Source organism: Lepidochelys kempii, chromosome 1 (genome assembly GCF_965140285.1).
Source record: "Lepidochelys kempii isolate rLepKem1 chromosome 1, rLepKem1.hap1, whole genome shotgun sequence".
NCBI lineage: Eukaryota > Metazoa > Chordata > Testudines > Cheloniidae > Lepidochelys > Lepidochelys kempii.
The window spans coordinates 217,495,529-217,521,797 of NC_136380.1; the positions used below are offsets into that span (position 1 = coordinate 217,495,529).

Here is a 26,269-nt window from a genome sequence, read left to right on the forward strand (position 1 = left end):
CTCAAAAAGACCATGATTACAGCCCACTTGGACTGTAAGCTCGTCAGGGCCATCTATTACTCTGCGTTTGTGCAGCGGTGAGCATAATGGAGGCCCATTCGTAGTTGGTCCCAAGGCACTACCATAATACACGCGATTATTAAATAATAACTACCCCAGAAGTACAGGCCTGAACCACTCAAGCTAAAGGAGGACTGTAATTAGGCCTGGCAGAATTTGATTTTTATTCTTTTACAATTTCAATGGCTAATATTGATGTTAAATATTATTTTAGACTTTTAACTATTTAAATGTTATAGCTGTGGCAAATTATGGAGGAGTCAGGCAATATTTAATGACAGTAGATGTTGAAATTCAAAAAGTTAAAGCTGTATAACCATTAAAACACAAATTGTCAACATCACAAGTCAAAATACACAAAGTAAATAACCATAAATCAAACTCTAATAAGTCTCAAGTAGCATTTATCTTACTTTGCCTCTGTAAATTTTGATTATCAATGGAAATATTTTTTCATCAGTTTGTGTGTACAGTGAAATCAACGTTTACCAACATTTACCAATAAAAGTCAAATCCTTCCAAATCTCATATATTGCTGAACAGTTCTGATTTGCTCCAAAAGAGGACAGTGGTGATACAGACACAGACTAGCTGGTTCATTACACTATTGGACATAGATTGGTGCCTCCCCACACTAGGGGGAACAAGCTAAAGGCGAGGACACGTGACCTCCCCAAGTTTTTCCTCCCCTCCCCCAGCCCGGGGCCCCCGTGCTCCCTGCCCGCTTCCTTCCCCGGGCTTGGCTTCCGGGGACAGTGGTCGAATATGCTGATGGCTAGGGGGCTCCAGCTCACTCGGCCGCTGTCCCCAGAAGCCAAGCCTGGGTGGGGAGCAGCCCAACACCGCTGCAGCTAGGCACTCTTCCAGGAGCTGCTGTGCTGCACCGGGCAGCATTCCAGCGTGACCGGAAGAGGCTCTAGTCCAGCCCCTTCTGCTACAGCTCTGGCCCTGCCCCGCTCCCCTCCCAGGCAGCTACTGCAGGGGTATTTGATCCTGCATGCCCCCCCCGACGCATCACCTCAAATATTGGAGTTAGAAGTTTACTTTTATTTCTGGGTTGACACATTCTCATTTCACCTTCCTCTGTTCCTTTCACAGCACTCCTAGTCTTGGGCACAAATGAGAGACAGATTTTGGGAGTGCAATGGAAGCCAGTTTACTGTACAGCAAGTAGAGAACAATTCAGTAGGGGCAGAAGGCCCAGTTTCTGCAGCATTCCTGGTGCCAAAGAAATGAGAAACGTGGACTAAAAATAAAGTCTGTCATCTGATCAGCAACACAGAAGTGTAACCCTAAGGGGTCACTGGGCCCAGCCTCTGTCACACTAATGACCTACGCACTGGGGCAGAGTGAGAAAAACTAAGACTCGGAATCACACTCAAAACTTTCCATGGCAACAAAGATAATGTCAGCAGGTCTCTGCAATGCTCCCAGCCCTGAAAGATGAGGACTGAAAATGGATCTAGGTTTTCTGCACAGAACTCATCCTCAGAGCTCCAGCCTCAGGGAACTGAGAGTCCATGAATCAGATTTCAGTCTCCTACATGGCTGTGCAATTCTGACTCATTTCAACAGAGGGCAATGGTGACACAAAACTCCTAGGAGCGTCACCAGCCTGGCCCCACTGGGAACAAGGATTAGGCATGTCTGGATGCGCTGCTGCGGTCCGGATCCATTGGCTGGGTATGAGTGAAGACTATTCTGTGGGAAAGTGCAGGAGGTGGTTACTTCGGGGATTTCTCACAGATCCACGGGCAATGAACTTCACAACTGGAGGCCTGGAGGGTACCCTGCAACAGGACGCCACAGTCCTGCACGGGGCTGTTAGAGATGACCCTGCAAAAGAGACACAGAGAACACAGACTGAGGAGAAATAGTAAGAGTCATCACTAACAGGCAACCATAAAGAGTTTTCTGCCTTGTCAGGGGGAGGTGACAGGAACAGCCACAGAAGGGGCAGCTGTCACTGAATCCAAAACGAACACTAATAGAGACTGCATATATAGAATAACCCCCCTGGCCCATTATCATCATGATACCCATGCCAGTACTAGACAAGGACACGGTGAAGTGAATTAACTTTAGCAACTTGAGCAGTGTGTGTGTTCATGCCAGGAGCCATCTGGGTCAGGATGAGAGTGGCAAAGCTGGGAGCGGCAAAGCTGGGAGCCTCAGCGAGAGACCATTTCCTTCCAGGCGTTCTTTAGAACATGGAAGTTGGAATTCCAAAGGGAAACTGGTCAAGTAGTATAGCATAGGATGGGGAGTCATGAGGGCCTCATCCTACTTCTGTCAGTGACACACTGCGTGACCCTGTGCATGTTGGCTTGCTTCTCTGGGCCTCACCTTCCTTATCTGCAAAATAGGAATACCAACGCTGAGCTCCCCCACAGAGCGGGTGTCAGGCTAGCTCATTACTTGGAGTGCTCTGAGAAGGTGCTAGAGAGAGGGAAAGTGTTCTGCCATTATAATAAAGTCCCAGGGCCAAATCCTGAGGTCCTTTTTCAGGCAACTGAATGAGTAAAAATGAAGGCTCAAATGCTGGTTTATGCTGGTGTAAATCCAGAATAACTTTACTAACGCCAAAGGGCCTATGTCAGGTCTACACTATGGAGACTATAGTCGTAGCTATGCCAGTGTAGGAACACCATCTCCCCGAGTGACAGTAGCTAGGTCAATGGAAGCATTCTTCTGTTGACCTACTGGCAGCGGGGCTTAGGTCAGCAAAGCTACGACACTTGGGGGGTGGGGTGGATTTTTTGACACAGCTATGTCAACCTAAATTTTAAGCTTAGACTAGGCCTAATTCTTCACTGCCTTGAACTTTTTGTGCCACTTGCACCAGTGCAAAGTGGGTGTGAAATGCTCCCAAATCAGAAAAGTAGGGCTTGATTCTGATCTGACTTAAACCAGTTTAACAGCAGTGGGACTCTAGACTGTAACCAGTGTAACTCTATTCATTTCAGTAGAATAATTCTTGATTTACAGAGCTGCAGTTAACATCAGTTTCAGAGCTGTAAGATTTTTATAGCTACTTTTCATAGGTATATATGACATCATACTGTGCAAAGTGGCTGTCACGCACCCCAGGAATACCCAGGGCTGTGAGGTACCTCACCACCACCACCTGCCATTAGCTTGAGGCAGTCTTGCCTGTGCCTGCTGTGGATTAGCTCTCTGAAACCACCAGCCTGTGGTAACATAAGCACACCATTCAGGCCTCACTCTTGCTCTACAGGTTAGTAATAGTCCCCAAGTCCTCTGAGCCTTCCCTGAAGTGTCCAGCCCCAGTATACTAGACACTCACAGAATTACCAGGCCTGCTGTTCCCAAAGGAATAGTACACAGCAGCTTGTCAGATTCAACTCAGGACCAGCCTTTTGCTTAAATATATCTCAGTGCTGTGGTGTTAGAGTGAAAACAAGAATAAATTTATGATCAAAGCACAGCGATACAAGTGACAGTGAGTATGAGTATTGGAAACAAATGGTTACATACAAAAGAAAATCATAACACACTTTCTAGAGACAAAACTTAACTAACAAGTTATAAGCTTCTTTAACCAAGAGTGTCTCAACCACAGTTCTCTCCAGTGTTTTCAACTAAGCCTAGCTGAGAACGAGACCCCTCTTTCATGAAGCAAATATGCTATCTATTTACTTCCTAGGTGAAGGATGACATGTTGTTGTCTTGTCTCCCAAATACAGAAGAGTAAACCTTTGATGTGCACCTCAAGATAGTGTTCTCTCCCCCTACTCCACTGTGTGGTTCTTCCTGTTATTTTTCTCTGTCATGTTTTACAATCCTTCATGACCTCTCCAGGTCCCTTCCAGTCCTATGATTAACATGCAGTTTAGACTGATAAGAGGAAACCCATTGTGAACCACACAATAATTAATTAACATGTAAACAGCCATATAGATAAACATTTCTTGTCTGTCAGAAAACCTGTTATTGCTAGTGACCAGTCCCTAGACAAAGTCTATAAGAACTTGATTTTTAATGTATTTACATAACTCCTTACATAACATTCGTATTCGCTTCATAATTATATAGGATGACCAGTGTGACATTGGCTTTTATTTGAGACCTCACATGACATTCTTTGGTGAACTAGAATGAAAAGACCAGACCCAGGAGTTCCCTGTAGCTCCTCTGCACCCCTTTGCCAGTTGGCATTAAGAGGGTCTTGGGTCAGAGTAGTAGAGAAAAAGGCTCAATGGCCTTGGAGTCATGCTGATGGCAGTAGAGCAGAATTTGACAGTGCGTAAGGTCTGGTCTAAACTTAGAATTTAGGTCAACATACCTACAGCACTCAGAGATTAAAAAAATCCACAACCCCTGAGCGCTATAGCTATGCTGACCTAACATCTGGTGTAGATGCAGCTAGGTCAACGGAAGAATGCTTCTGTCCACCTAGCCATAGGCACTGAATCTGTGGGTGCTCCAGGGCTGCAGCACCCATAGAAAAAAAAACGTGGGTGCTCAGCACCCACCAGTTGCTCGGCAGCGGGCACTGGGGGGAGGGAGCGGAGGGGGGGTGAGAAGAGGCGGAGCGAGGCAGGGCATGCTCGCGAAAAGTGGCGGAACAGGAGCGGGAACAGGCAGAGTGAGAGTGGGGGCTTGGGGAAAGGGGTGGAGTAGAGGCAGGGCCTTGGGGTGGAGCAGGGATGAAGCAACCATCCGGAAAGAAGAAAGTCAGCGCCTGTGCGTCCCTCAGGAATATTGTGTTCCTACATTGACAGGATAAACGCTTCCCTCAGTGTTGGGTGCATCTGCACTGTGGGGTTATGCCAGCATAGCTATGGTACTGTACCTGTACCTCAGTAGGTTTGCCTGGGTAAGGACTGATAAACACTGTTAGTACCTGAGGATCTAGCTCTTCCGAGTGCTGCTGTTTTTTTTAAAAACTGAAATCAAAAACTCACTTTGTATTGTTGAGTTTTGAGCCATCTTCCCAGGTCCAGCCAGTGCCTTTGCTCTTCCTCAGACCAATCCAGTGGGAATCTAGGTGCATTCCCAAGAACAGGTCCTAGAAGGGAGTGGGGAAGGACAAAGGAACTAATCAAAATCAACAGGAAAATTCAAGTCCTGATAGGCAAACAGAGCGATCAAATGTCAGGGAGCAAAATATACCAGCTGAGCCTAACTATTCTCAAGAACCTTTATTTTCAGTGATTATTTCGTTTTAAATTTCCTGGGAATGTCTCTCTGTTTATTACAAAAATACTAAAATGTGTGAAAATCAGTGCAAAAAATTAAACTTGACAGTTTTCTGCATAAATATCCTGGTTAATATGGGGGGACAGGAGGACAGAAAAAAAAGTAACAGAGAAAAGTAAGAGTATTGAAAGTAAAAGCAGTTTAATGTTGTGGTTTATTTAATGAACTGTACATTAACAGTTTGTGACTATATGTACACACGTGCATGCGCGTGCGTATCTTCTACCACATTGCTTTACGTTGACCAACAGCCTCACATTTACACTTAGACTAACTTATTATTAACATAAAACACAACTAATAGAATGCACTGGATTTTCTTAAGATAATCAGTATTTTCATGTACCTGAGTGGCCAAAAATTGGATGAAAAAAATCAATAAAAGCTAAATAATAACTTCTGTAAAACTTGGGAATTTTTCAGTAAAAATTGAAAGGACCTTAACCTTAAGAAGCTGCGGGGGCAGCGTGCAGAGCCCCTTGGCTGCTCCTACGCGTAGGAACCGGAGGGAGGACATCCCACTACTTCTGGGAGCTGCGCAGAGTGGGGCAAGCCCCTGACCCCACTCCCCAGCTGAAGCGCCGGAGAGGGCAAGCCCCGGACCTCACTCTCCATCGGGCACTTGAGGGCCAAATTAAAACGTCTGGAGGGCCGGAGGCGGCCCCCGGGCCATAGTGTGCCCACCCTTGCCCTACAGGCTTTCATTTCCATTTGTCTGACTTTGAGCTTGTGTTCATTGTTCATAGAAAGAATAACTGTACACAATAAATTCCGCCTTGGAATAAATCCACAAAAGTTGAGGAAATCACTCAGAATGAATTTGCCCCACTGGGTTTCTACCTAAATCATAATAAATACACCATGCCTCCTGCTGCCAGGAATGGTGATGCAAAGAAGCAAACAGCAAAGCTGACATCTTCCAGCAATGAAGTGTCTTTGTGAGGCAAGGGACTAGGAGGAGCCATAGAGATTCCTGGGGAATGGAAGCTTGGAGGCACCAGGGAGGGCTTCTGGCCATGTGGAGATAGGCCAGATTGGGAAACATCTCCAGGAAATCAAAGAATGTTTTCAGCAAAAGGGAGCCTATGGGTCACAACCTGTGCAGCATAAGGAACACAGTAGCACGTGGCTGGAGTACAGGGGTGATTTGTAGAAGGAAAATCCAGTGTATGTGGAACTCATGACAGGAGATATCAAGGGAGGCCCCAGAAACTGAGAAGTGGGTGGGGAACTTTCAGCCGAGGGGTTAGGGAGGTTTTCTGGCAGTAGAGGGTCGTACAGGGGTTGAGGACGGCTCCCAGCAGCAAGGACTGTGGTCAGGATTTGCTTAAGCAAGAGTCCCAACTAGCTTTGCCTAGTTTGCCTGGTGCCTGAAACTCTGAAGTGAGCTGTAGCTCACGAAAGCTTATGCTCAAATAAATTGGTTAGTCTCTAAGGTGCCACAAGTACTCCTTTTCTTTTTGCAAATACAGACTAACAAGGCTGTTACTCTGAAATCTCTCATGGTCATCAGTTTTGTGCCCCCTACCTGGCACCTGAAGGTGAAAGACCTTACAGATGGCTCCCAGTATCACCCATACAATTGTGTTCAGTTGCTTACACTGGCTGAGCTAAGCTAACTCTCATCAGTGGAAACTATTGGCGGGGGCGGGGGAAAGGAGACACGGGCCAGAGGATGCAAAAAGGCTCCCATGCAACATCCTTCTCTGACTGCTGATCATAACCTCCCCAGGGGAGCCTCTTGGATGTAGACTGAAAATGTCAGCCTCCTGTGAAACATTGTTATAATCAAGGTTTTTTCTCTCCTTTATAGTAAATTGGTGTCAGCATGATAGCATGCACTGGGGGCAAATCACAGAAGCATTTGCAAGACAACAAAAGAGCCTCATGTAATGATACTGACAGACTTTTACCATTTTCTTGGCATCACTGATCATCAGGAGATGTGATCCTTCTGCAGAACAGGATGCCTGGCTGGAATTCCAATCCTTTTTTATCTTGGAGAAGTAGTAACAGCTGCTCCTGTAACCCAACCACTGGTCAGGGCATCCAGGATAGGAGCTATCTGCAAAGGAATCATAATAATGACTTTTCTCTATTTCTATTCACTCTGAAGAATTTTAGGGCATTTTATAGCCTGGATACATGCCAGGATTGTACATCCGCTTGCGGAAATGTAGCCACCTTAGGTAGAACATGACAGCCATGTGGAAATGATGGACTGTAATTAAGGCAGGGACCTGAGAGTCAGGAATAAAAGTATAAATGGCTATACAAGGCAATGGAATCACAGGCCCTTTGTGTAATTTGCACCACTCTGACACTGGGATAACTCCACAGACTTCAGTGGCTGCAGTTACTTAGTCCTGTGAGAGCAGAATTTAGCCCTCTGAAAGCAAGACAGGCACTGCGTGTGGTTGAAACACAGGGGAAAAGGTCACGACATACTGTGGGTGTGATCGTTTCACAGGATGAGAAGTGGAATAGGTGTGACTACAGCTTATAGCAGCTTGCAGCATATGCATATGGAGTTTAACACCTTCTTGTGCATGCTACCCGCAGAAGGTCATACCAGCAATACTTTTATTTCTCAATTCACTGTCTTAAGACTCATTTTTCTGGAAAAAAAATTATTATATTTTTATTTATATTATATTTCATTGTTCTTCCTTTAACTAGGAAACAAGGCCTAGGATAGATCCTCTGGGGTCTCCATAGCGGGTGACCTCAGTAAGCTGCAGGCAAGCTTCTGCTTTCCTTTACAGGAAGCTAGAGTATCTCCAGTGGCGTTACTCCCGATTTGCCATAGTATAATGGTAATCAGAATCTTGCCTTCTCTGCTTAGGTGAATTGAGAACAGATCTCCCATCTTGTGATCTCAGGTAGTTCACATCAATGTCTCTTTGGTCACTCACCAATCCTCCAAACCGCCCACGCTACCACTGCAATCACCAGGAGGGTGCTCAGCATCCCAACACCTACAGCCAAGCTGCACAGGCCACATGACCAGCGCTGGGGAGCTGGAAGAGAGAAAACAGGAACCATGGTAAATGTATGGTGTGTACACCTACCTGACTATGCATCCCCATTAATAGTTGTAATTTTTAGGCTTGTACACACACAGTACTGAATAATTTATAAATGGGTCCAACAATTACAGCATTCCTGTCCCAAACAGCTTATGGCTACAGAGAAGGCTATAGATTTTATACCCCAAAACGGACGCACTGCTTACATCTCCCTATAGTTCCTTTAATAATATATCCATACCCAGAAATGGCTACCTACATCTGCAAAACCCAGGCATCAGTAATTCCACAACACTGAACTCAACAGCCCTGCACAGTGCTATGGGATATTTTGCAGCAGGGAGCACTCCTGGTAAGGGAGCACCTTCCTCTGAAACAGAACTGACCCCAATATCTCAGAGTCCAGCTAGGACACTGTGTGCACGGGGATGGTGCATGTGACTCAACAAGAAGCGCTGTTCCTGAAGAATCATTACTGACTCCAATGTTCCACTGTGGTGCTGAAGAATGAATTTGAGCTGCTGGAGCCGCTACTTTTCATATACAATGTAAAAATAAGACCTTCTCCACATGTTGATTTAAAGATGCCCTGGTACCTTCTGCCTGAGTAGGTAGTTTTAATCTCAGCATCCTGCCCAGGTTCCTAATCATATACCTACATTCTGCCTCTCTAGAATTCTTCCTGGAGTTTCAGATGGAAAAGTTACTCCCTTCCTCTGGCATTGATCATGTCTTCGTTCATCTCTGTACAATGCCTAGGAGACCTTTGGATAACAATTCATTATTATTATTATTATAGTTTTACTAGCACAGTGTGGCTGTTGAGTGCTTCAAGATATTGGACTCAGTCTGAGGGCCTGAGAAATCCTGCAAACCCTGATGTTAGGAGGGAAGGGAGAGCTCCACATCCATCACATAATCTTTTGCACACATTGACTATAAACAGAAAATAGCTCAAACAGGAGATAAATCTCTGCTCACATTTAACACTGAATTCTGGTTTCACAGTTCTGAAAGGTCGCCTGTCCAAACTTTTCAGTTCCTCCCTCTCTCCCTCCTTCTCAAAAACAGAGTGTGTCCCGGACCCTCCTCTCTCAACTTCCCAGTCCAGACATTGCATCTTTCCCACAAAACCAAAGTTCCCGCTACCATGAAAAACTAATTTCAGCACAATATGAATGAGGCAAGACGAAAATAAAAGTGTGATGGGTACTGTTGCTTGGTTACATCTTCCCCAAACTGTAGCTGTGCTGGCTATGTTATTATTTTGACTTTTAAATGTCCCTCTCACTGGGCTCTTGGCACATGTACAATGAAAGAATCACAAATCAGAAATAAATGTATCACTATAAGTTCATCTGCCTTAATCAGTTAGTCCCAATAAGTTATCAATATCCCTTGAACTCACATACACTTTCCTAATCTTGCCTCTTCCCCAAAAGTTGGGGAAGCTAAAAGGCCTTGAACCAGACTATCAAGGTCAGCAGACTCAGGATCCAGGAGGCAGATGGAAACAAACCAAAATAAATGCTCTGGTACCCTTCCAAGATTCAGCCACAAGACTTCACTCACAGTCAATTGTATAGATGTTCAAAATGTGATCATGCTTGATCCTTGGGCTTGGTTCCCCCTCACTGTGGTGCAAAGACACCCATGGGCTCTGCGTGTTTGGTTTCTCCTAAGTGAGGCACATTACACCACTGGGCTTCTTGAGCTTGGCTCTCCTTTGGAGGGGGTGGGAGGGGGTCAGATGCTCCCTTGGGCTCCACTAGGCTCCTTAGGTTTGGCCCCTTCTTGACTGGGGAAAGTGACAGTATTCTCCCAAGGCCAATCAATCACTCACAGTAGATTGCACAGACCTTCATAATAGGATCATCCCTCTCCTTTCCTACATGCTCACAGTGAGCTGATTTCTTTTGTCGTCACCCACAATTATTTGAGCCCTGGGTTCAGTGGCTCCTCTCCTTAGCCTGGGCAAAGGGCCTTTAGCCATGGGCAGCGGGTATCAGGCTGGGAGAGGGACAGGCGTGGCTCACCCATGCTCCACCCCCAAACCTCCTGCTGCTTCCCACTCTGCGGTGGCATCGGCCTCCCTCCCTCCTGGTGCTTCAGGGCTGGGGGACCTGTGGTGACACTGCCCTCCCTCCCTCCAGGGCTGGGGGCGCTAGCCTGGGGCAGGGGCCAGCAGCCACAGTGGGAGGACTCTGGGTTCCGGCAGAAGGGGCAGGGCTGGCGGCTAGTCTCCCCCAGCCAGCGATTCACGCACTGCCCATGCTTTCTGTTGCGGGCAGGTTTGTGCATGCCCACCTCCCCGGGACTTCAACAGGTGAGCAATGAAATAATTAATACTTGAAATGTCACCATTGTTATCCTTGTGTATCTGGCTTGGCTCCCACTGAGATAAATAGGGCAGTTCACACGACACAGAGTTATTGTTTCAGATTCTGGAAACACAGATAGAGATCACTGCATACAGTAGCCTTGAAAACAGGAGCTGAGTGTATCTCCCCCACCAACCATTACAGATAGAGACTTTTTAAAACACATGAAAACTTGAATTTTGGAGAATAAGGTAGCAGCATACAAGCAGTGTTGGTATGCCTCACTGGTGCATACTGGCTGAACCTGAGTCTTGGCACGATCCATCCAACTAAGGAGGAAAGAAAACTCCAGAGTCGAGGGTCCTTCCGTGAGAACTTAGTGCCTGTAGTTCTGCCCTGTTGAACCAAGTTGCTGTCGGCCTGAGGGCCTCTGCTGATCTCAACTGTTATGGTATCACATGAGGAGAGAGGCTGTGTGTGGGGAAAGGGGAAAAACCACCATGAGATGAACCTGCACAAGAGGTGGAAATCTCACACTGAATAATCACGAAATATTTCCTAACAGCGAGGAACCTGTGAAACTAGAGAAGAGTCTCCCCCTAGGAAGAGGAGGGAACCTTTTTACAGGCAGGACATTTAAACAAGAACTGGACAAAGCTCTTGGAGAGTTGACTGTGGTGAACTGCATTGTTCCCCAGGGAATGACAAGATGTGACCCAATAAGAGGTAGTAACAGCCTTGCTTCAGCCCAGAGAAAGATCACCTCATTTCTCCAAATGAAGTGGACAGTGACCAGATGCTGTTTCCTGGGGAGGCAGAGGGATATGGGTTTGAAGAGAAGCTTCCCCTTTTCTGTTCCTCTGGTTTTGGCTCAGCAGGGGACAATGTGAAAAGGGAGATTTTGAAACAAAAGAGAAACTGCAAACATATAACTGAAATATACACAGTACAATCCCCATCTCCCACGTATTGGACTTGAAACACAGCCAGAAAACATAGCCAAAATCAAGGAGGTTTCCTACCAACTAAGTGAGACTTCACTGGCAGGTGGATATTTGAAGTTTCCCATAGCAGCTTTGTTCAAACAGATCAATATCTAGGCATGTGGCAACAGCCACAGGCACCAGGAACGTGTGTTTTAGCTGCATACACAGAAGCATCTGTGGCTAACTGGCTCTGTGGAGGAGGGGAAAGCAGTGGACGTGTTGTTTCTTGACTTTAGCAAAGCTTTTGACACGGTCTCTCACAGTATTCTTGCAGCAAGTTAAAGTAGTATGGGCTGGATGAATGGACGATAAGGTGGATAGAAAACTGGCTAGATTGTCGGGCTCAACTGGTAGTGATCAATGGCTCCATGTCTAGTTGGCAGCCGCTATCAAGTGGAGTGCCCCAAGGGTTGGTCCTGGGGCCGGTTTTGTTCAATATCTTCATAAATGATCTGGAGGATGGCGTGGATTGCACCCTCAGCAAGTTTACAGATGACACTAAACTGGGAGGAGAGGCAGATACGCTGGAGGGTAGGGATAGGATACAGAGGGACCTAGACAAATTAGAGGATTGGGACAAAAGAAATCTGATGAGGTTCAACAAGGACAAGTGCAGAGTCCTGCACTTAGAACGGAAGAATCCCATGCACCGCTACAGACTAGGGACCGAATGGCTAGGCAGCAGTTCTGCAGAAAAGGACCTAGGGGTTACAGTGGATGAGAAGCTGGATGAGTCAACAGTGTGCCGTTGTTGCCAAGAAGGTCAATGGCATTTTGGGATGTATAAGTAGGGGCATTGCCAGCAGATCGAGGGACGTGATCGTTCCCCTCTATTGGGCATTGGTGAGGCCTCATCTGGAGTACTGTGTCCAGTTTTGGGCCCCACACTACAAGAAGGATGTAGAAAAATTGGAAAACGTCCAGTGGAGGGCAACAAAAATGATTCGGGGACTGGAACACATGACTTATGAGGAGAGGCTGAGGGAACTGGGCTTGTTTAGTCTGTGGAAGAGAAGAATGAGGGGGGATTTCCACTACCTGAAAGGGGGTTCCAAAGAGGACGGATCTAGACTGTTCTCAGTGGTAGCAGATGACAGAACGAGGAGTCTCAAGTTGCAGTGGGGGAGGTTTAGGTTGGATATTAGGAAAAACTTTTTCACTAGGAGGGTGGTGAAACACTGGAATGCGTTACCTAGGGAGCTGGTGGAATCTCCTTCCTTCGAAGTTTTTAAGGTCAGGCTTGACCAAGCCCTGGCTGCAATGATTTAGTTGGGGACTAGTCCTGCTTTGAGCAGGACGTTGAACTAGGTGACCCCCTGAGGTTCCTTCCAACCCTGATATTGTATGATTCTATGATCTCTTCTTGAGACAGTGAAGCAATAGCCTCACTCTACACAGTTCTGATGAGATCCTACCTGGAATATTACATTCAGTGTGGGCACCTCATTATTAGACATAAGCAAACTGGGGGGAGTTCAGAGAAGAACAAAAATGATCAGGGGATTGGAAGGAAACAATTATAAGGAGAAATTAAGAGAGCTAAAAATCAATCTTAACTAAATCACAACTAAGGTGGGGACTTCATAAGAGCCTGCAAATATCTGAAGGGTGTAAACTGCAAGAGGGGAGAGGAAGCTATGGAAGGAAAAATATAAGACGAATTCCAGGAAAACCTTCCTGATAGTGAGATGTGTTGAGCTGTGGAATGGTCTCTTAGGAGAAGAGATGGAAGCTCTGTCACAAGGGGACTTTTAAAACTAGACTGAAGAAAACACTGAAAAAATATAATATGCCACATGGAACAATCTTGCACTCGCCCTTGGAAGACAGACAGGATGATCTAAAAGATCATTTCCCTTACTCATGTTTGATTCATATATGCCAATAATTTATCTGTACCTTCATCTACATAGGCTTAAATTCTCCAGTCTATTGTCATGCAGTGAAGTTCAAGCAAGCTACAGATTTCAGGTGCCAAACCTGAGAATCCTACTAGGGGCCTTACTTTCAGAGATGCTGTGCTCTTTCAGCTACCGCTGATTTCCGATAGTTGTGAGTACTCAGCACTTTTAAAAATCAAACCCAAGATGTCTCAAGCTGGACACCCAAAATCAATGGCCAGCTCTAAACATTTCTGCCATAACTCCTGTAGATACCATATGACAGAGCCTTTGCTCTGGGATTTACCAATTTCATTTGGCTTGCTTACCTCTCTTTGTCATGTCGTCGTTGGCACAGACTGGCGGTGTCCGTGAAAACCGTACAGAAGTATAGATTATTTCTTCACTCATTTCAGCCACAGAGGTTTCTGCCCAGCTTACCTCCATGCCAAGATGAGGTGTGTATGGCAAGCAGTTTGAATCAGGCTGTTGCGCGAAAGAGCTCAGAATAAGGCAAAACAGGAAACCTGAGGCTGCATTTAAATAGAAAAACATGCAATCTGGCAGCCTCCACCTCTAGCTGTGTGAAATAAATGAATTCAAGGAAGGGGTAGCTTAAATGGAGGCAAGAACAAATACACTGATACAAAACAGAGGGAGTACCAGGAAACAGATTATTATGATCGGTGTAATAAGCAGCAGTCACCAGTACACCAACTGCCTAATCATTGCCAAGCACTTTGGAGGCAACACAGCCAAGATGAGTTTTAAGAGGAGATTTGAGGAGGACAAGGTGGCGGCTTTGTAGACTTTTACAGAGAGCTCTTTCCAGGCATAAGGGGCAGCATGGTAGAAAGTGCAAAGTTGTTCTTGGAAAATTGACAATTTCAGCAAATGGGCAATGAAAGCTGGAATCAGTGGCAGAACAGAGGCAACAGTCACATCTCAAAAGTGTATATGAGATGACAGATAAAAGTGAAACTCATCCATGAAGGCCTTTTAAAGGGAAGACAAATAGTGTTTGATGCGGTAGAGACGGGGAAGAGAGTGGAGGGATGCAGAGGAGGAGGAAATGGTCAAAGTGATAAAACAAGTAATGCTTTGAATGAAGGTAAGTGGAACAAAAAGTGGTTTCTCAAGACCAGAGAGGAGGAACTTGTAGTTGAGACATGAAATAAGGTGAAGTTTATCTATACAGTGGATCTTAAAGACATTATTCAGGAAGAACCAGCAAGCAGTAGATACAGCTTGGATGTGAGTATCTAGACCAGTGGTTCTCAACCTATTTATCATTATGGGCCACATATGCTGTGTGGGGGACCAGGCAGCAGCCAGCTGTTCGGACCCCGAGCTCCACCCTGCGGGGCCAGTGGCAGCCAACAACCCACCACACAGCACAGCAGATGGGAACCCACAGCCTTTAGCACACAGCTGAACTGGGCGGCAGCTGTGTCCTAATTGGGCCGCATGCAGCCTGCGGGTTGAGAACCGCTGATTTAGACAGAAGACCAAGTCAAAGGTGACACTCAGTTACAGGTCTGAGTGACAAAGAGGATGGGTGGCGTAATCCATCGTGAGTGAAAAAGGGAGGATAGAGGCTTGAGGGAAAAGATTAAGAGCTTTGTTTTGGCCATGTTGAGCTTCAGCCGATGGCTGAAAGTCCATGAGAAGATGTCAGACCAGCCTAGATTTTAGCTAGGACAGGAAACAGTGGAGAGGTGTATCTGTGAGCCATTAGTGTAGATATAATTTACTTAAATTTACAAATAACTATAAAGATGCCTATCCAAGTCCCTTGGTGCCTTAACACTCATTAATACAATTCAAACCTCAGCAACATTAAAATGATCACGTCAGCAGAAGCTTACCAGCCACCTACAGAAGCTTCCCCTTCACGGTCTAAGACACATACACTCAGCCCTCTCCAAAAACCTTATCAAACAGGTGTCGTTTGTAGCGTGCCTGGAAAATAATCAGATTCTGACTATTTCAGACCAAGAGGAGGAGGAGATCCCAGAGACGCGGAGCCTCACAGAGAGAGCGCCCTGCCAGCCACCCCCCTCTTTCCTAACTAGGGGGCTCCGCTGGAGTGCCCCCGGGACTGCAGCCGTGGCAGTAAGGCAGAGATAGGGGTGATCCCTCAGGGAGGCTGGTCATAGGCCACTGAGGTCTTTATCCAGGAGGAATCAATTATTTTTTGTGAAGGTCCAGATTTCTTGGTCAAGGCATAGTCGAGGTCCAGACTCCAGAGAAACGTTTTCACGCCACAATAATGACCACCGTGAGTGAAGTAAAGGACTTTGCAGTCCATTACAAAGCGTCCAGCCGTCCGGATTTGGCCCACGGTCGGCCTATTGACTAAGCCTGGCTCACACCCAAGAGCTTGCTCTCCATGTAGAGGCCTGTGGGCAGCCAGGGCAGATCCCGAAGCTCGGCCAGGAGAGGTTCCCAGCGGCTCCCCCTGGCTTTCAGGTGCAGCCCTGAGGGGTCACCGGGGGGAGCTCCGGCTCCCCACCGCACGGCAGGGCCGCGAGCTCCCGGCCAGGCGCAGAGGCGAGACGCGAGCCCACATCCCCTAGGAACCGCGGCGGTCGCAGCGCGTAGGGGACCCGGCCGCGGCGCCCGGGCTGCGACCCCCGGGCAGGGAAACCAGGGGGCGGGGCCTGCCACGGCCCGGGGGCTTCCACCATCTCCCCCCCCCCCCGCGCTCGGGCTCGAGAGCCGCCCAGCGAGCAGCGGGGTCTCAGGACTACAACTCCCAGCAGGCACCGCGCCCGCCTTCTCCCGACGCGTGGGGGGTGGCGGTGGTGGGAAAATCAGATGATGGGCGAGGAGCGCGTGAGGGTCTCGTGAGCCAGCCTCGGGAGGCGGCCGGGGTGCGGCTATGTTCGGTAACCAGCCCTGAGCTGCCATTGGGAGAGAGCATTTTGCGGGGTGGGTCCTTCTTCTGTGACTCTCATCGCTCATTGGATCTTCTCATGTGCCAATTTTTGAATTCCACTATTCATTGGAAGAGATGAAGTCGTAGGCGGGGCCTCCGTGGTCGTTCTCCCAGCCCATTGGACAAATAAGGGGAGACAGCGTCGTTCTTGCTCTGGAACCGTCACCCATTAATTGGATGAGGAGAGCTCTGGGGGCCAGGCGCCTTCTATCCCCACCTCTCATTGGGCGAAAAGTATCCGGGGCCGAGTCACGTTTTGCCGTTCTCATATGCCATTGGGGAAACTGATCAGGGGCGGGGCCTGAGGCCCGCGTTGTTGCCTAGCTTTAGCGCCCGCCCCTTACCCACTTCCTGCTTCCGGATCACCGGGTGGGACTGAGGGAGGCACCGGGCAGGCCGGTGGGGAGCGAGGAGGCGGTAGCGGTGGGGAGACCTTCCCCCACTGATACTCGCGCCTGGGAAGGGGCTCCCGCTCCAGTTAATGAGGGCCTAATTAGTTATTAATTTATGCGTGATGAATATTCATGAGCTTTTGTTAATAATTCATTAGGTGGGTAGAGGCCGGGCGGCCCACGGGATTCCCCAGGGTGGGCGCACGTGGCGCGGGCAGCGTGCGGATCATTGAGCTGGGCTGGGCTGGGCTGGCACGACTTGGCTGCGTGGGGCTGACCGCGGGAGGTAGTGGCAGGGCACGTGGCCTGGTGGGTGGGTGGTGCAGACACCGGTGTCTGGGTAGCAACGGTGTGACGTGCAGCCTCGCAGATACTTCATGCCACACCTACCTCGCTGTCCCAGTGTCAGGTGAGTTTCTCCCTTTCCCCCCGTAATTTGTTTTCAGCATCTGTTAGTTGTCAGTGGTGGTGTTATTGGGGGTCGTGAAAGCCTGTGGGTGGGTGGATGTCGAGAGGATGGGCTGAGCAATGTATTGGGGGTGCAATAAGAGGCTGGCTGTTGGGGATGTGTGGCTGGGGGATCCCAAGTGCTCTCAGGATGCCCTTTACAGTTTAGGCCAATTGAACCTTACTTTATTACAGCTGTGAACTGGGATGCAGTTTCAGCAGCACCACTGATCTTAGTGGCCAATTTGTGGTTGGAGAGGTGACTACAAGGGCCTTGGGGTCTGCTGTTGTGTGAGAGTATTGCTAGGTACCCATTGTACAGATTCCCATTCTGGGGGTGAAGGGACTTGGCTGTCAGGCCATCTGTCCACTCCTATATGAGAATATGGTGAATACTGATGGAAGAAACACCACCATGATCTCCTGACTTGGGATGGAGGAGAGAGATGGAAGAAATTTGTAAAGGAGAAAGAACTAATGAGAGGAGAGGACAAGGTCACTGAAGACTCCTAAATCCAGATATTGGATGGATCCTAACACACTTTGAAGTCCTTATGTAACAGAATTATCCAGTTACTGAAATGCAGCAATCTCTGGGGTAGTACTCAGCAGCTGAATAGCCGCATGGCAACAGAACCCAACAATTTGAGTTTTGTGTCTAGAAAGAAAGCAGAACTCCAAATCCAGTTGAATCTTCAGGGGGTGTCTAAGGAGAAAGGATATAATCATCCAAGTTGGAATTTGACCAAAACACTGTGGTTAGCTCCCCTTCTGTGGCCAAAAAAAGTCACACAATCTTTAATGGCCATGAGTGGCTCTGGCCCTGGGCTTTCCATCTCAGCAAAAGTGGAAACTAATGGTGTTGCCTGTTATAAATCAGAAGGGGACACAGACCTGAAGTGAACAGTCTGGTGGGGATAGAGGAACTTGGTTAAATTTGAGTGTTTTGACAATGGAAACTATTGCCTGTTCAAAATCAATCCTTGGGCCAAACTCGCCCTGAGGATGAGCCTGCTGCAGGCTGTGGATACACTAGGTGTGCACCTGGCCTTTTGTGCATTCATTGTTGATACTGTGTCCTGCCTGAACTCTAGCTATGGTCACTGGATTGTCTCTCCTAAATTTCCCCTCAGCAGTTTCAGACCTCGCTTTCTGTCCTGAACTCTTGTATAGCATTGCTTGGTTCTGTTACATGGCTACTATATTCCATCCGATATGGCTGCATTTCAGCTGTAGGAGGGTGTCCCATATACATGCAGTCTTCAAAGCATGTTGAGGTCTTTGCCGCATGAGGGATGCTAAAGTACTGGAAGGCGCCAGTATTTTTATATCACTTTCAATTTGACAACCACATGAACTAAATATGTACAAGGTAGCCAGCCAGAAAGGTCTTTTCTACTGTTGAGAGAGAGGTGTGTTCTGAGCACGGGAGCCAGGAAACCACAAGTTCTTGTGCTGGTTCTGACTTGTTGTGTGCCTTTGTAGGGGGCAAGTCACAAGCTATTTGTGCCTCAGTTTCCTCTTTTATACAATAACCTCTTCAGATTTATTTGTCGACCATACACCCTGATCTAAGAGGTCTCACGATAGTTACAAGCTTTAGGGTATGTCTACACTAAACCTGGAGGTGTAATTTCCAGCTCAAGTAGACATACCCATGATAACTGTGATCAAGCTAGCATGCTAAAAGCAGAAGTGTAGCTGTGGCAGTGTGAGCGGCAAGAAGGGTTAGCCACACCAAGTATGCTTCCCATCCAAGACCCTGAATACCATCCTTGGACAGCTAGCCACTCCCTCCTGCTCTCAGTACCACTCCAGTGTAGATAGTCCTTAGTGACAGACCTTGTAACTCTGAATTCTTCAGTGTGGCTTTCATTATAACCCTCATGTAACTTCACTCGTCAACAGGCTGGCCCTTCCTTCTGTTAACTTCTTCGTGTTTTTGTAGCCATAGCCTGATTTTTATAAAATTTTGGGTCAGTGTATTAATCAGTTTCTGTCAATGTTAGGATCTTCGCTGGGAGTTGTGGTTGGAAAGGGAAATCGACTGTGTGGCTGCTATTGAATGGCAGGGTCATTGTCTGTTTCTCTGAGCAATTAGCTCAATGTTTAAAGGATGTTTTATGATTAAGACACAGGACTGTGTTGTTCCGTATCTTCATTAATGATCAGGAGGATGGCATGGATTGCACCCTCGGCAAGTTTGCAGATGATGCTAAACTGGGAGGAGAGGTAGTTATGCTGGAGGGTAGGGATAGGATACAGAGGGACCTAGACAAATTAGAGGATTGGGACAAAAGAAATCTGATGAAGTTCAACAAGGACAAGTGCAGAGTCCTGCACTTAGGATGGAAGAATCCCATGCACTGCTACAGATTAGGGATTGAGTGGCTAGGCAGCAGTTCTGCAGAAAAGGACCTAGGGGTTACAGTGGACAAGAAGCTGGATCTGAGTCAACAGTGTGCCCTTGTTGCCAAGAAGGCTAACGGCGTTTTGGGCTGTATAGGTAGGGGCGCTGCCAGCAGATCAAGGGACGTGATCGTTCCCCTCTATTCGGCATTGGTGAGGCCTCATCTGGAGTACTGTGTCCAGTTTTGGGCCCCACACTACAAGAAGGATGTCCAGTGGAGGGCAGCAAAAATGATTAGGGGACTGGAACACATGATTTATGAGGAGAGACTGAGGGGACTGGGATTATTTAGTCGGCAGAAGAGAAGAATGAGGGGGGATTTGATAGCTGCTTTCAACTACCTGAAACGGGGTTCCAAAGAGGATGGACCTAGACTGTTCTCAGTGGTAGCGGATGACAGAACAAGAAGTAATGGTCTCAAGTTGCAGTGGGGGAGGTTTAGGTTGGATATTAGGAAAAACTTTTTCACTAGGAGGGTGGTGAAGCACTGGAATGGGTTACCTAGGGAGGTGGTGGAATCTCCTTCCTTAGAGGTTTTTTAGGTCAGGCTTGACCAAGCCCTGGCTGGGATGATTTAGTTGGGGATTGGTCCTGCTTTGAGCAGGGGGTTGAACTAGATGACCTCCTGAGGTCCCTTCCAACCTTGAGATTCTATGATTCTATGACTGGAAACCTGGGCTTCTGGGTTTTATTCCCATCTTAGCCATTGACTTATGTGACCTTACACTCGTCACCTCTGTGCCTTGGTTTCCTCATATGTAAATCAGGGATGCCAGTCCTGACCTTGTGAAACTCAGTGCTTATAAAATACTTTCAGATTCTCGGTGGAAAGGAGCTAGGGAAGGGCAACATAAATTAATACAATTATTAGGATTAAGGAGCTTGAAATAGACAAAGCCTGACTAATCCTAGTCACTGTCCCCCACAAGCTCTTTACACAAGAGCTGCAAAGACAATTGATTAGAATGATACTAAGTCTGTCTCTGATGACAGATGCCCCTTTGGGATACAATAAATAAGGCTTATGTCTGAAACTGATCCTGGTTTCAATAGCTGGCCAGCCTAAAGCATGTTGGGTTCTGTTCTGGCCAAGCGAGTGTCAGTTGATGCACTCAGCAGCAAGATCTTACTACCCCAATGTAAAGTCAAGGAAGATTTGCAGATTGGGCCAGTGGTTTTGTGGGTCTCAAACTGGCCCTGGCTGTACCCAAGGCAGGGCTTTGGAGTCTCCTGAGGATCTCTGAGATATTCTTGGGCCTCAGCTCCTCCCCTTTGAAGCCATGAATGAAGAAGACCTTGAGGTTTGTGTGTTGGGGTGGGAATGAGGTGTTTAAGTGTTAATCCTTCTTGTGCCTCTCTCTCTCTCTGCAACGGCACGTATACAGAATGTTCCCATCTCACTGTGGTTCCTGTACTGCGCTGCTAGTCCTTGTGGCCCTGGTCATGGTCGCGATGGCAGATCAGGAAGAGAAGCACTGTGACCTAGTAGGAGATCAGGACAAAGAGTCGAAAAGAGAACAGGCCTTACTGAAGAAGCTGGAACCCCTGATGCCCGGGAGGTACAGTGCATGCAACCCTCTGGCCCACTGCAGGGACTGGGATCTGGACCCTGTCCAGTCAGACCCAGATCAGGAGAGAGTGAATGGCTCATAGGGCATTGAAGAATGGGACACTGGTTGTAACTAACCTGGGTGAGACAAATTTGATGGATCTCATTCTGTTTCCTGGTGGGAAGGAGCCCACATCACAGAATCACCAGCACAATCAGCACTAACAGGCTCCTTTCATGGCAGTCTTGGCTGTCACTCTGTGGACTGAATGGGACACAGTGGCAGGATTCCCTTTTCCCTATAGAGGTGGATGCCTCCTGGCACAAAAGTGAGATGGTAAGGGAGGAGTTTGCATTGCTGCTGTCCAGGCTCTACCTCTTCTGGGGTCAACAGAGGAGCTCAGTTTCCAGAGGCCCCACGAGTGGAGAGGTAGGGAGCAAGTGAGCTTACCTGAAAGGCAAGGCCTAGCTTAAGCTGTAAGTGGGCCTTAGAAATGGAGACAGTGTGGTGAGGCATTTCTGAATGTTAAAGATCTAATAACCTGTGTGGGATTCAATAAAGCAGTTATCTGTTATCTGTCCCCTTCGCACAGCTTTGATTGCACCGTGAGCTTGAGCCCAGAGGAGAAGTACAGCTACACGTTCAGGGTGTGCAGAGAGGTCAACAGCTCTCTGTCCCAATCAGGCCTGGTACAGATCAATTTAAAGGACCAAAAGCACACAGTGGTGGGAAGAATCAATGAGACACAGGTCTTCAGTGGAAGTAAGACTCCCCTCAACCCTCCTCTCCAGCTCTGCCAGTCCACCTCACTCCTGACCTGTAGTCCTCTTTGTTTTTTCCCTTGGCAGGTGACTGGATCATGCTGATTTATAAGGGAGGGGATTCGTATGGTAGCCACTGCCATGGTGAGAAGAGGAAGGCCATGATAATGATCTCTTGCAACCGGAAGACTCTATCAGTGAGTGGCATGGGAGGACTGTGGGGCAGGTGTAGAGGCTGAAGAGGAGAGTGTGGCTGTGAGGCAGGAGTGAATCCAAGAGAGAGTGGGGGAGGGTGTCGCTGTGGGTGGGGAGGCTGTGGAGCGGCCAGAGGGGTTTTACTTCTTCTGTCCAGTGGGTGTTGGGTCTCTGCACCAGTAATGGTTGTGCTGCCTTTTGACTGGCTTAGCAGGCAGCTAAAAGGAGATGGTATGTGGCTTATTTTAGAAGTGGCTGAAATGGGACAGCTTTGGGGGAGAGCTCTGGAGGGGGCAGGCCAGGGTCAGCTGGGAGCCTCCCCATGTGTGTGAGAATCCCAGAGTCGGGGGATTACTGGAATCTTTGGCAAAGCTGGGAGCATCTGTGCAAGTAGGGGGACTTATTTGTGTCTAGCCTGCTACATGTTTCCTCTTCCCCACCCCCACCCAACCAGAGCGGCTTTACCTTACTATCAGAAGAGCGGGAAAAGGAGCAGGAATGTTTGTACCTCTTTGAGATGGACAGCAGCTTGGCCTGCCCACCCGAGGACTCCCACCTCAGCATTGGGTCCATCCTGCTCATCACGTGAGTTACTGCAGGAGCATGTCTGTTCCAGGCCTCTGTACTTGTTAGGAACATAGCACATGACCTACCAGAACAGATCACTGGCCTATCTTGCATGTACGTGGCCAATGCTGGCTGTAACTCTGCCCTTGAGTAAGGCTTTTCATCCACTGATCTACAAGATCTTGGGGTATTCTGAGGCTTAATTCTCATCATGTGAGAGAGGGAAACGTTATCCTTTCCCATTTTAAGAAGATGGAAGAAGTGGAGGAGAAATGGAGAAGTTGAGGCACGGAGAGAAGAGACTTGCTCAAGATCGCACGGCAAGTCAGTAGCAGAGCAGGGACTAGAAGCCAGGAGTCCTAACTCCCAGACCCCTGTGCTAACCATGAGACAGCACTTCCTCTCGGCAATGCTGGGGATGGGTTTATGCATGCTGATCGACAGCCCTGGTACCTTTTCTGCAGGTGCAGCTGCTATTTATGGCCCCATTTTCTGAATCGTACAGAGCTGTTGGCTCCACTCCCAATTGGAGGTAGACAGTCAGCTGGGGAGAGGTTGCCTTCAGCTTCCTCTCACACTCCTGTTTCAACATTCTCCTCCAGGTTTGCTTCGCTGGTTGCAGTCTATATCATTGGGGGATTCCTCTACCAGCGCCTGGTAGTGGGAGCAAAGGGCATGGAGCAGTTCCCACATTTTACCTTCTGGCAGGATCTCGGCAACTTGATGGCGGTAAGTGAAAATCAGTACAGATCCCCAATCCAGCCCAGCTGTAAGGCAAAAGAAAAGGGCAGCTGCCCCACACTCGGGGCCTATGATTTTTGTCAGATTGCACAAGCTTTATGCTTATGTTCTTGGATGCGAGACCTCCCAAAGAGAACTCTGGTGCAGCAGGAAGCAGATGACTCATTTGAGGGTGGCATTCTCCCCTTTGAGTCATTGCTGGCCTTAATGTTCCACCATGGTGCTAATGCTGGGGAAGGTACCATCCTGCAATTGCTGTGTAAACCAGAGGTCCTGCCCAGGCGTAGAAATTCTTTTCACATGGGGAGAGAGTAACCTCAGTGTCTGGCCAAATTCCAACAGGGAAAAGTTCCACTTTGCTTCCCTAAAACTTGCTCCCAGCAGTTCTAGTCAGAGATATTATTCTTCACTTACTGACCTACTATAATGTTGCCTGGTGCTATAAATCAGCTACCATGTTCCACCCAAGAAGTGGTTGGATTCAGGATTACAGGCATTGTGTATTTAATCTTTGTAAAGAGTTCTGGGATCTCTCAGATACTTCAGTGATGGGTGCAATAGGAGAACAGAACAGGAGAAACATGAGAGGGACTGCTATTGTTTAGCATAATCTGTTGCATGTGGTTTGATCCCAGTACAACAACTTGTTTCTGCAGGACGGTTGTGATTTCATCTGCCGGTCTAAGCCCCAGAATGCGCCAGCTGCATACCGTGGTGTGGGCGATGACCAACTGGGGGAGGAGTCAGAAGAACGGGATGACCATTTGCTACCAATGTGATCAGGCATTAGACAGCAGTTCTTTTTCTCTTTCCGTCTTCCCCCGGCCATTCACTTAACTAGGTGTTACCTTACCACTTCTCTTTTCACGCTCTACTCTTCCCGTTTTCTTTAAATGATTTGCTTCTTCCACAGCTGGTGTGTCATCCCCCTGCTATTTCAGAGCAGCACTGGCCGTAGGGGCAGGTCCTCTGAATGTAATGCTGTGATTGGCTTATGCAGAGTGCTATGCAGTTGGGAAGAATGGTATTTACCCAGAGTTCTGTGCGGCTATGAGATGGCAAAAGTGCTTATCCAGCATTCAGTGCCTGGCAGGCCTGGGAGTCCCCTCAATGAGATCTAGGGAGAAACCCTGGGTGGGCATGGGGTGGGGGGAATCCTGATGTAGAAACAGCTAGGATTAGGGGGAGCATTTCTGTGTCTTCTCTGTAAGGTTTATTCAATCTGTGAAACACTGGATTTGTTTTTAATTATTTAAATGCACTTTCTGCTTTCTTCGCTTCCGTGCTGTGACACAGGCAAAGCATTCACTGCCTGCCTTCTCCCTCTGCCCCGTGTAATCATAGCCGGGATCTCTCCCCTCTAGCCAGATCCTTAGCAGGGCTGGAGCAGGCAATAGCCACTTGGCAGTCTTTCCTTTTCTTGATGGTAGCCTGAATTGAACAGTGCAGGCCAATTTCTTTTAGCTATCGCAAAGGGCCATCACCAAATAACCTCGGTTTCACTGAACAGGGAAGGGGTCAGGAAGAACTAATAGGGGTCAGGAAGATTTCATGACTTTTTCCTATTGAAAATGGTCAAGGGAAATAGTGTCTTTCTTTAAACCTCCTCCTTGGTTGCTGGGAAGCCAAATATAATGACATGCTGCTGAGCAAGAACCTGAAAGTGAAACTGACTTCCAGGGTGAGGGCAAGAGCCTAAAGACAGCAGAGTCACTTGATTTCTGTTACAGGGTTTCCCTAAGTAGAGATGTTACTGCTAATGCAGTTGAGGAATTTTTAAGATTGTGATCCTGACTATGTCCTTCTAGGAAATTATGGTGTAAGTTAGTATGGTAATTGCTTTGCTGTGAAATAGTCTAGATTTTACTTTTAAAAGGGGAACACATTTAAGAGAGCACTGCTGTACCAAATGCTGACACCAGGGTAACTGTCTCCAGTTGTTACATTAAAAAGCAATGTAATGAGAAAGCAAAGCCAGGCCCTGTGCTGTTCCAATGAGCAGGTGGACTGGGTTGGATGTGACACTGCCCTCTATTGGGTGAGCTGTCAGATTCACTCTTTCAGAGCCATAGGGATAAAACAGGTCAGCTCTGACTGTGGGTTGTTTCTATCCCTGCTCAGTTGTGCCACAAGGATGGTGCTTCTGTGGCCCCTGCTGGCTGGGGAAGTCAGAGCTGCAGTTTTCTGGGGCACTGGAGCTCTTCCCATTGGAAGACCAGCAGCTCCAGGTGACCATTATAGGATTCATGAAGTCAGTGAAATATTCAGGCACCTTGATTTTTTTTGTTTTCATTTTTGTGGGGCGTGGGAGGGGTAACCTTTGTCAGAGAATAATAAGCCAGTCTGCTTCCCCAGGGGACTGGCTGGCAGAGAGCTATGTAGTAGAGAACACAGTTGAACCACTTGAGGAAAGGGGATATATTTTTGTAGGGTGAAAAAAAACAAAGACTGCAAGGAACAGGATGAGGCTTATGCTCCCTATTCTCTGGAAGGGAGGCCTGCCCAGTAGGAAGTGGGCAGGGGAGGTGGGGTTTGAGGGGAAGAAAGCAGATTTTATTTTTTTTCCCCCCTTTGGCTGGGATTGGAGCAGGCAAATGTAGTTCCTACTTTCTTTGGCTTTTGTTACTTTCACTAAATCTTTTCATAAGATGGGGAAATAGGAAGTCACTGAACTTTTTCTGTTACTGTTTTTCATGTTGGTGTTTAAATAAAATGAATGTTTTTTGTACAAAAACACAACTTTAAAAATAAAATGACCCAAAAATA

The 26,269-nt window shown here is 47.6% G+C and overlaps 2 protein-coding genes across 3 annotated transcripts; one reads left to right on the forward strand and one right to left on the reverse strand.

Annotated features, from left to right (window-relative positions):
• Positions 1 to 447: 447 nt before the first annotated feature.
• On the reverse strand, positions 448 to 16,398 carry KLRG1 (killer cell lectin like receptor G1). Of its 2 annotated transcripts, XM_073313479.2 has the most exons (6): positions 15,368 to 16,392; positions 13,829 to 14,032; positions 8,199 to 8,303; positions 7,197 to 7,348; positions 4,989 to 5,092; positions 448 to 1,896 (listed from the first exon to the last, which is right to left on the reverse strand). In XM_073313479.2, the coding sequence occupies exons 2-6, from the start codon at positions 13,944 to 13,946 to the stop codon at positions 1,785 to 1,787; spliced, it is 591 nt and encodes a 196-aa protein (XP_073169580.1). In that variant the 5' UTR covers positions 13,947 to 14,032; positions 15,368 to 16,392; the 3' UTR covers positions 448 to 1,784. The 2 variants fall into 2 exon arrangements, 1 of the variants encoding a protein (XP_073169580.1); XR_012155136.2 differs by lacking the exon at positions 13,829 to 14,032 and having other exon boundaries at positions 7,187 to 7,348; positions 15,368 to 16,398.
• A 379-nt stretch (positions 16,399 to 16,777) lies between these two features.
• On the forward strand, positions 16,778 to 26,269 carry M6PR (mannose-6-phosphate receptor, cation dependent). Its single transcript, XM_073313465.2, has 7 exons — positions 16,778 to 17,241; positions 21,075 to 21,248; positions 21,832 to 22,001; positions 22,088 to 22,197; positions 22,650 to 22,780; positions 23,365 to 23,491; positions 24,160 to 26,269. Exons 1-7 carry the CDS (start codon positions 17,210 to 17,212, stop codon positions 24,280 to 24,282), a joined length of 867 nt encoding a protein of 288 aa, XP_073169566.1. The 5' UTR covers positions 16,778 to 17,209; the 3' UTR covers positions 24,283 to 26,269.

Coding starts and splice junctions, on each gene's coding strand:
- M6PR (XM_073313465.2), top strand. CDS start 17,210: ATGCCACACCTACCTCGCTGTCCCAGTGTCAG. Junction 22,002..22,087: donor GACACAGGTCTTCAGTGGAA/GTAAGACTCCCC, acceptor TTCCCTTGGCAG/GTGACTGGATCATGCTGATT. Junction 23,492..24,159: donor ATCTCGGCAACTTGATGGCG/GTAAGTGAAAAT, acceptor TTGTTTCTGCAG/GACGGTTGTGATTTCATCTG.
- KLRG1 (XM_073313479.2), bottom strand. CDS start 13,946: ATGGAGGTAAGCTGGGCAGAAACCTCTGTGGCTGAAATGAGTGAAGAA. Junction 7,349..8,198: donor GTGGGCGGTTTGGAGGATTG/GTGAGTGACCAA, acceptor ATTCCTTTGCAG/ATAGCTCCTATCCTGGATGC. Junction 1,897..4,988: donor TCAAAACTCAACAATACAAA/GTGAGTTTTTGA, acceptor TCTCTTTTGCAG/GGTCATCTCTAACAGCCCCG.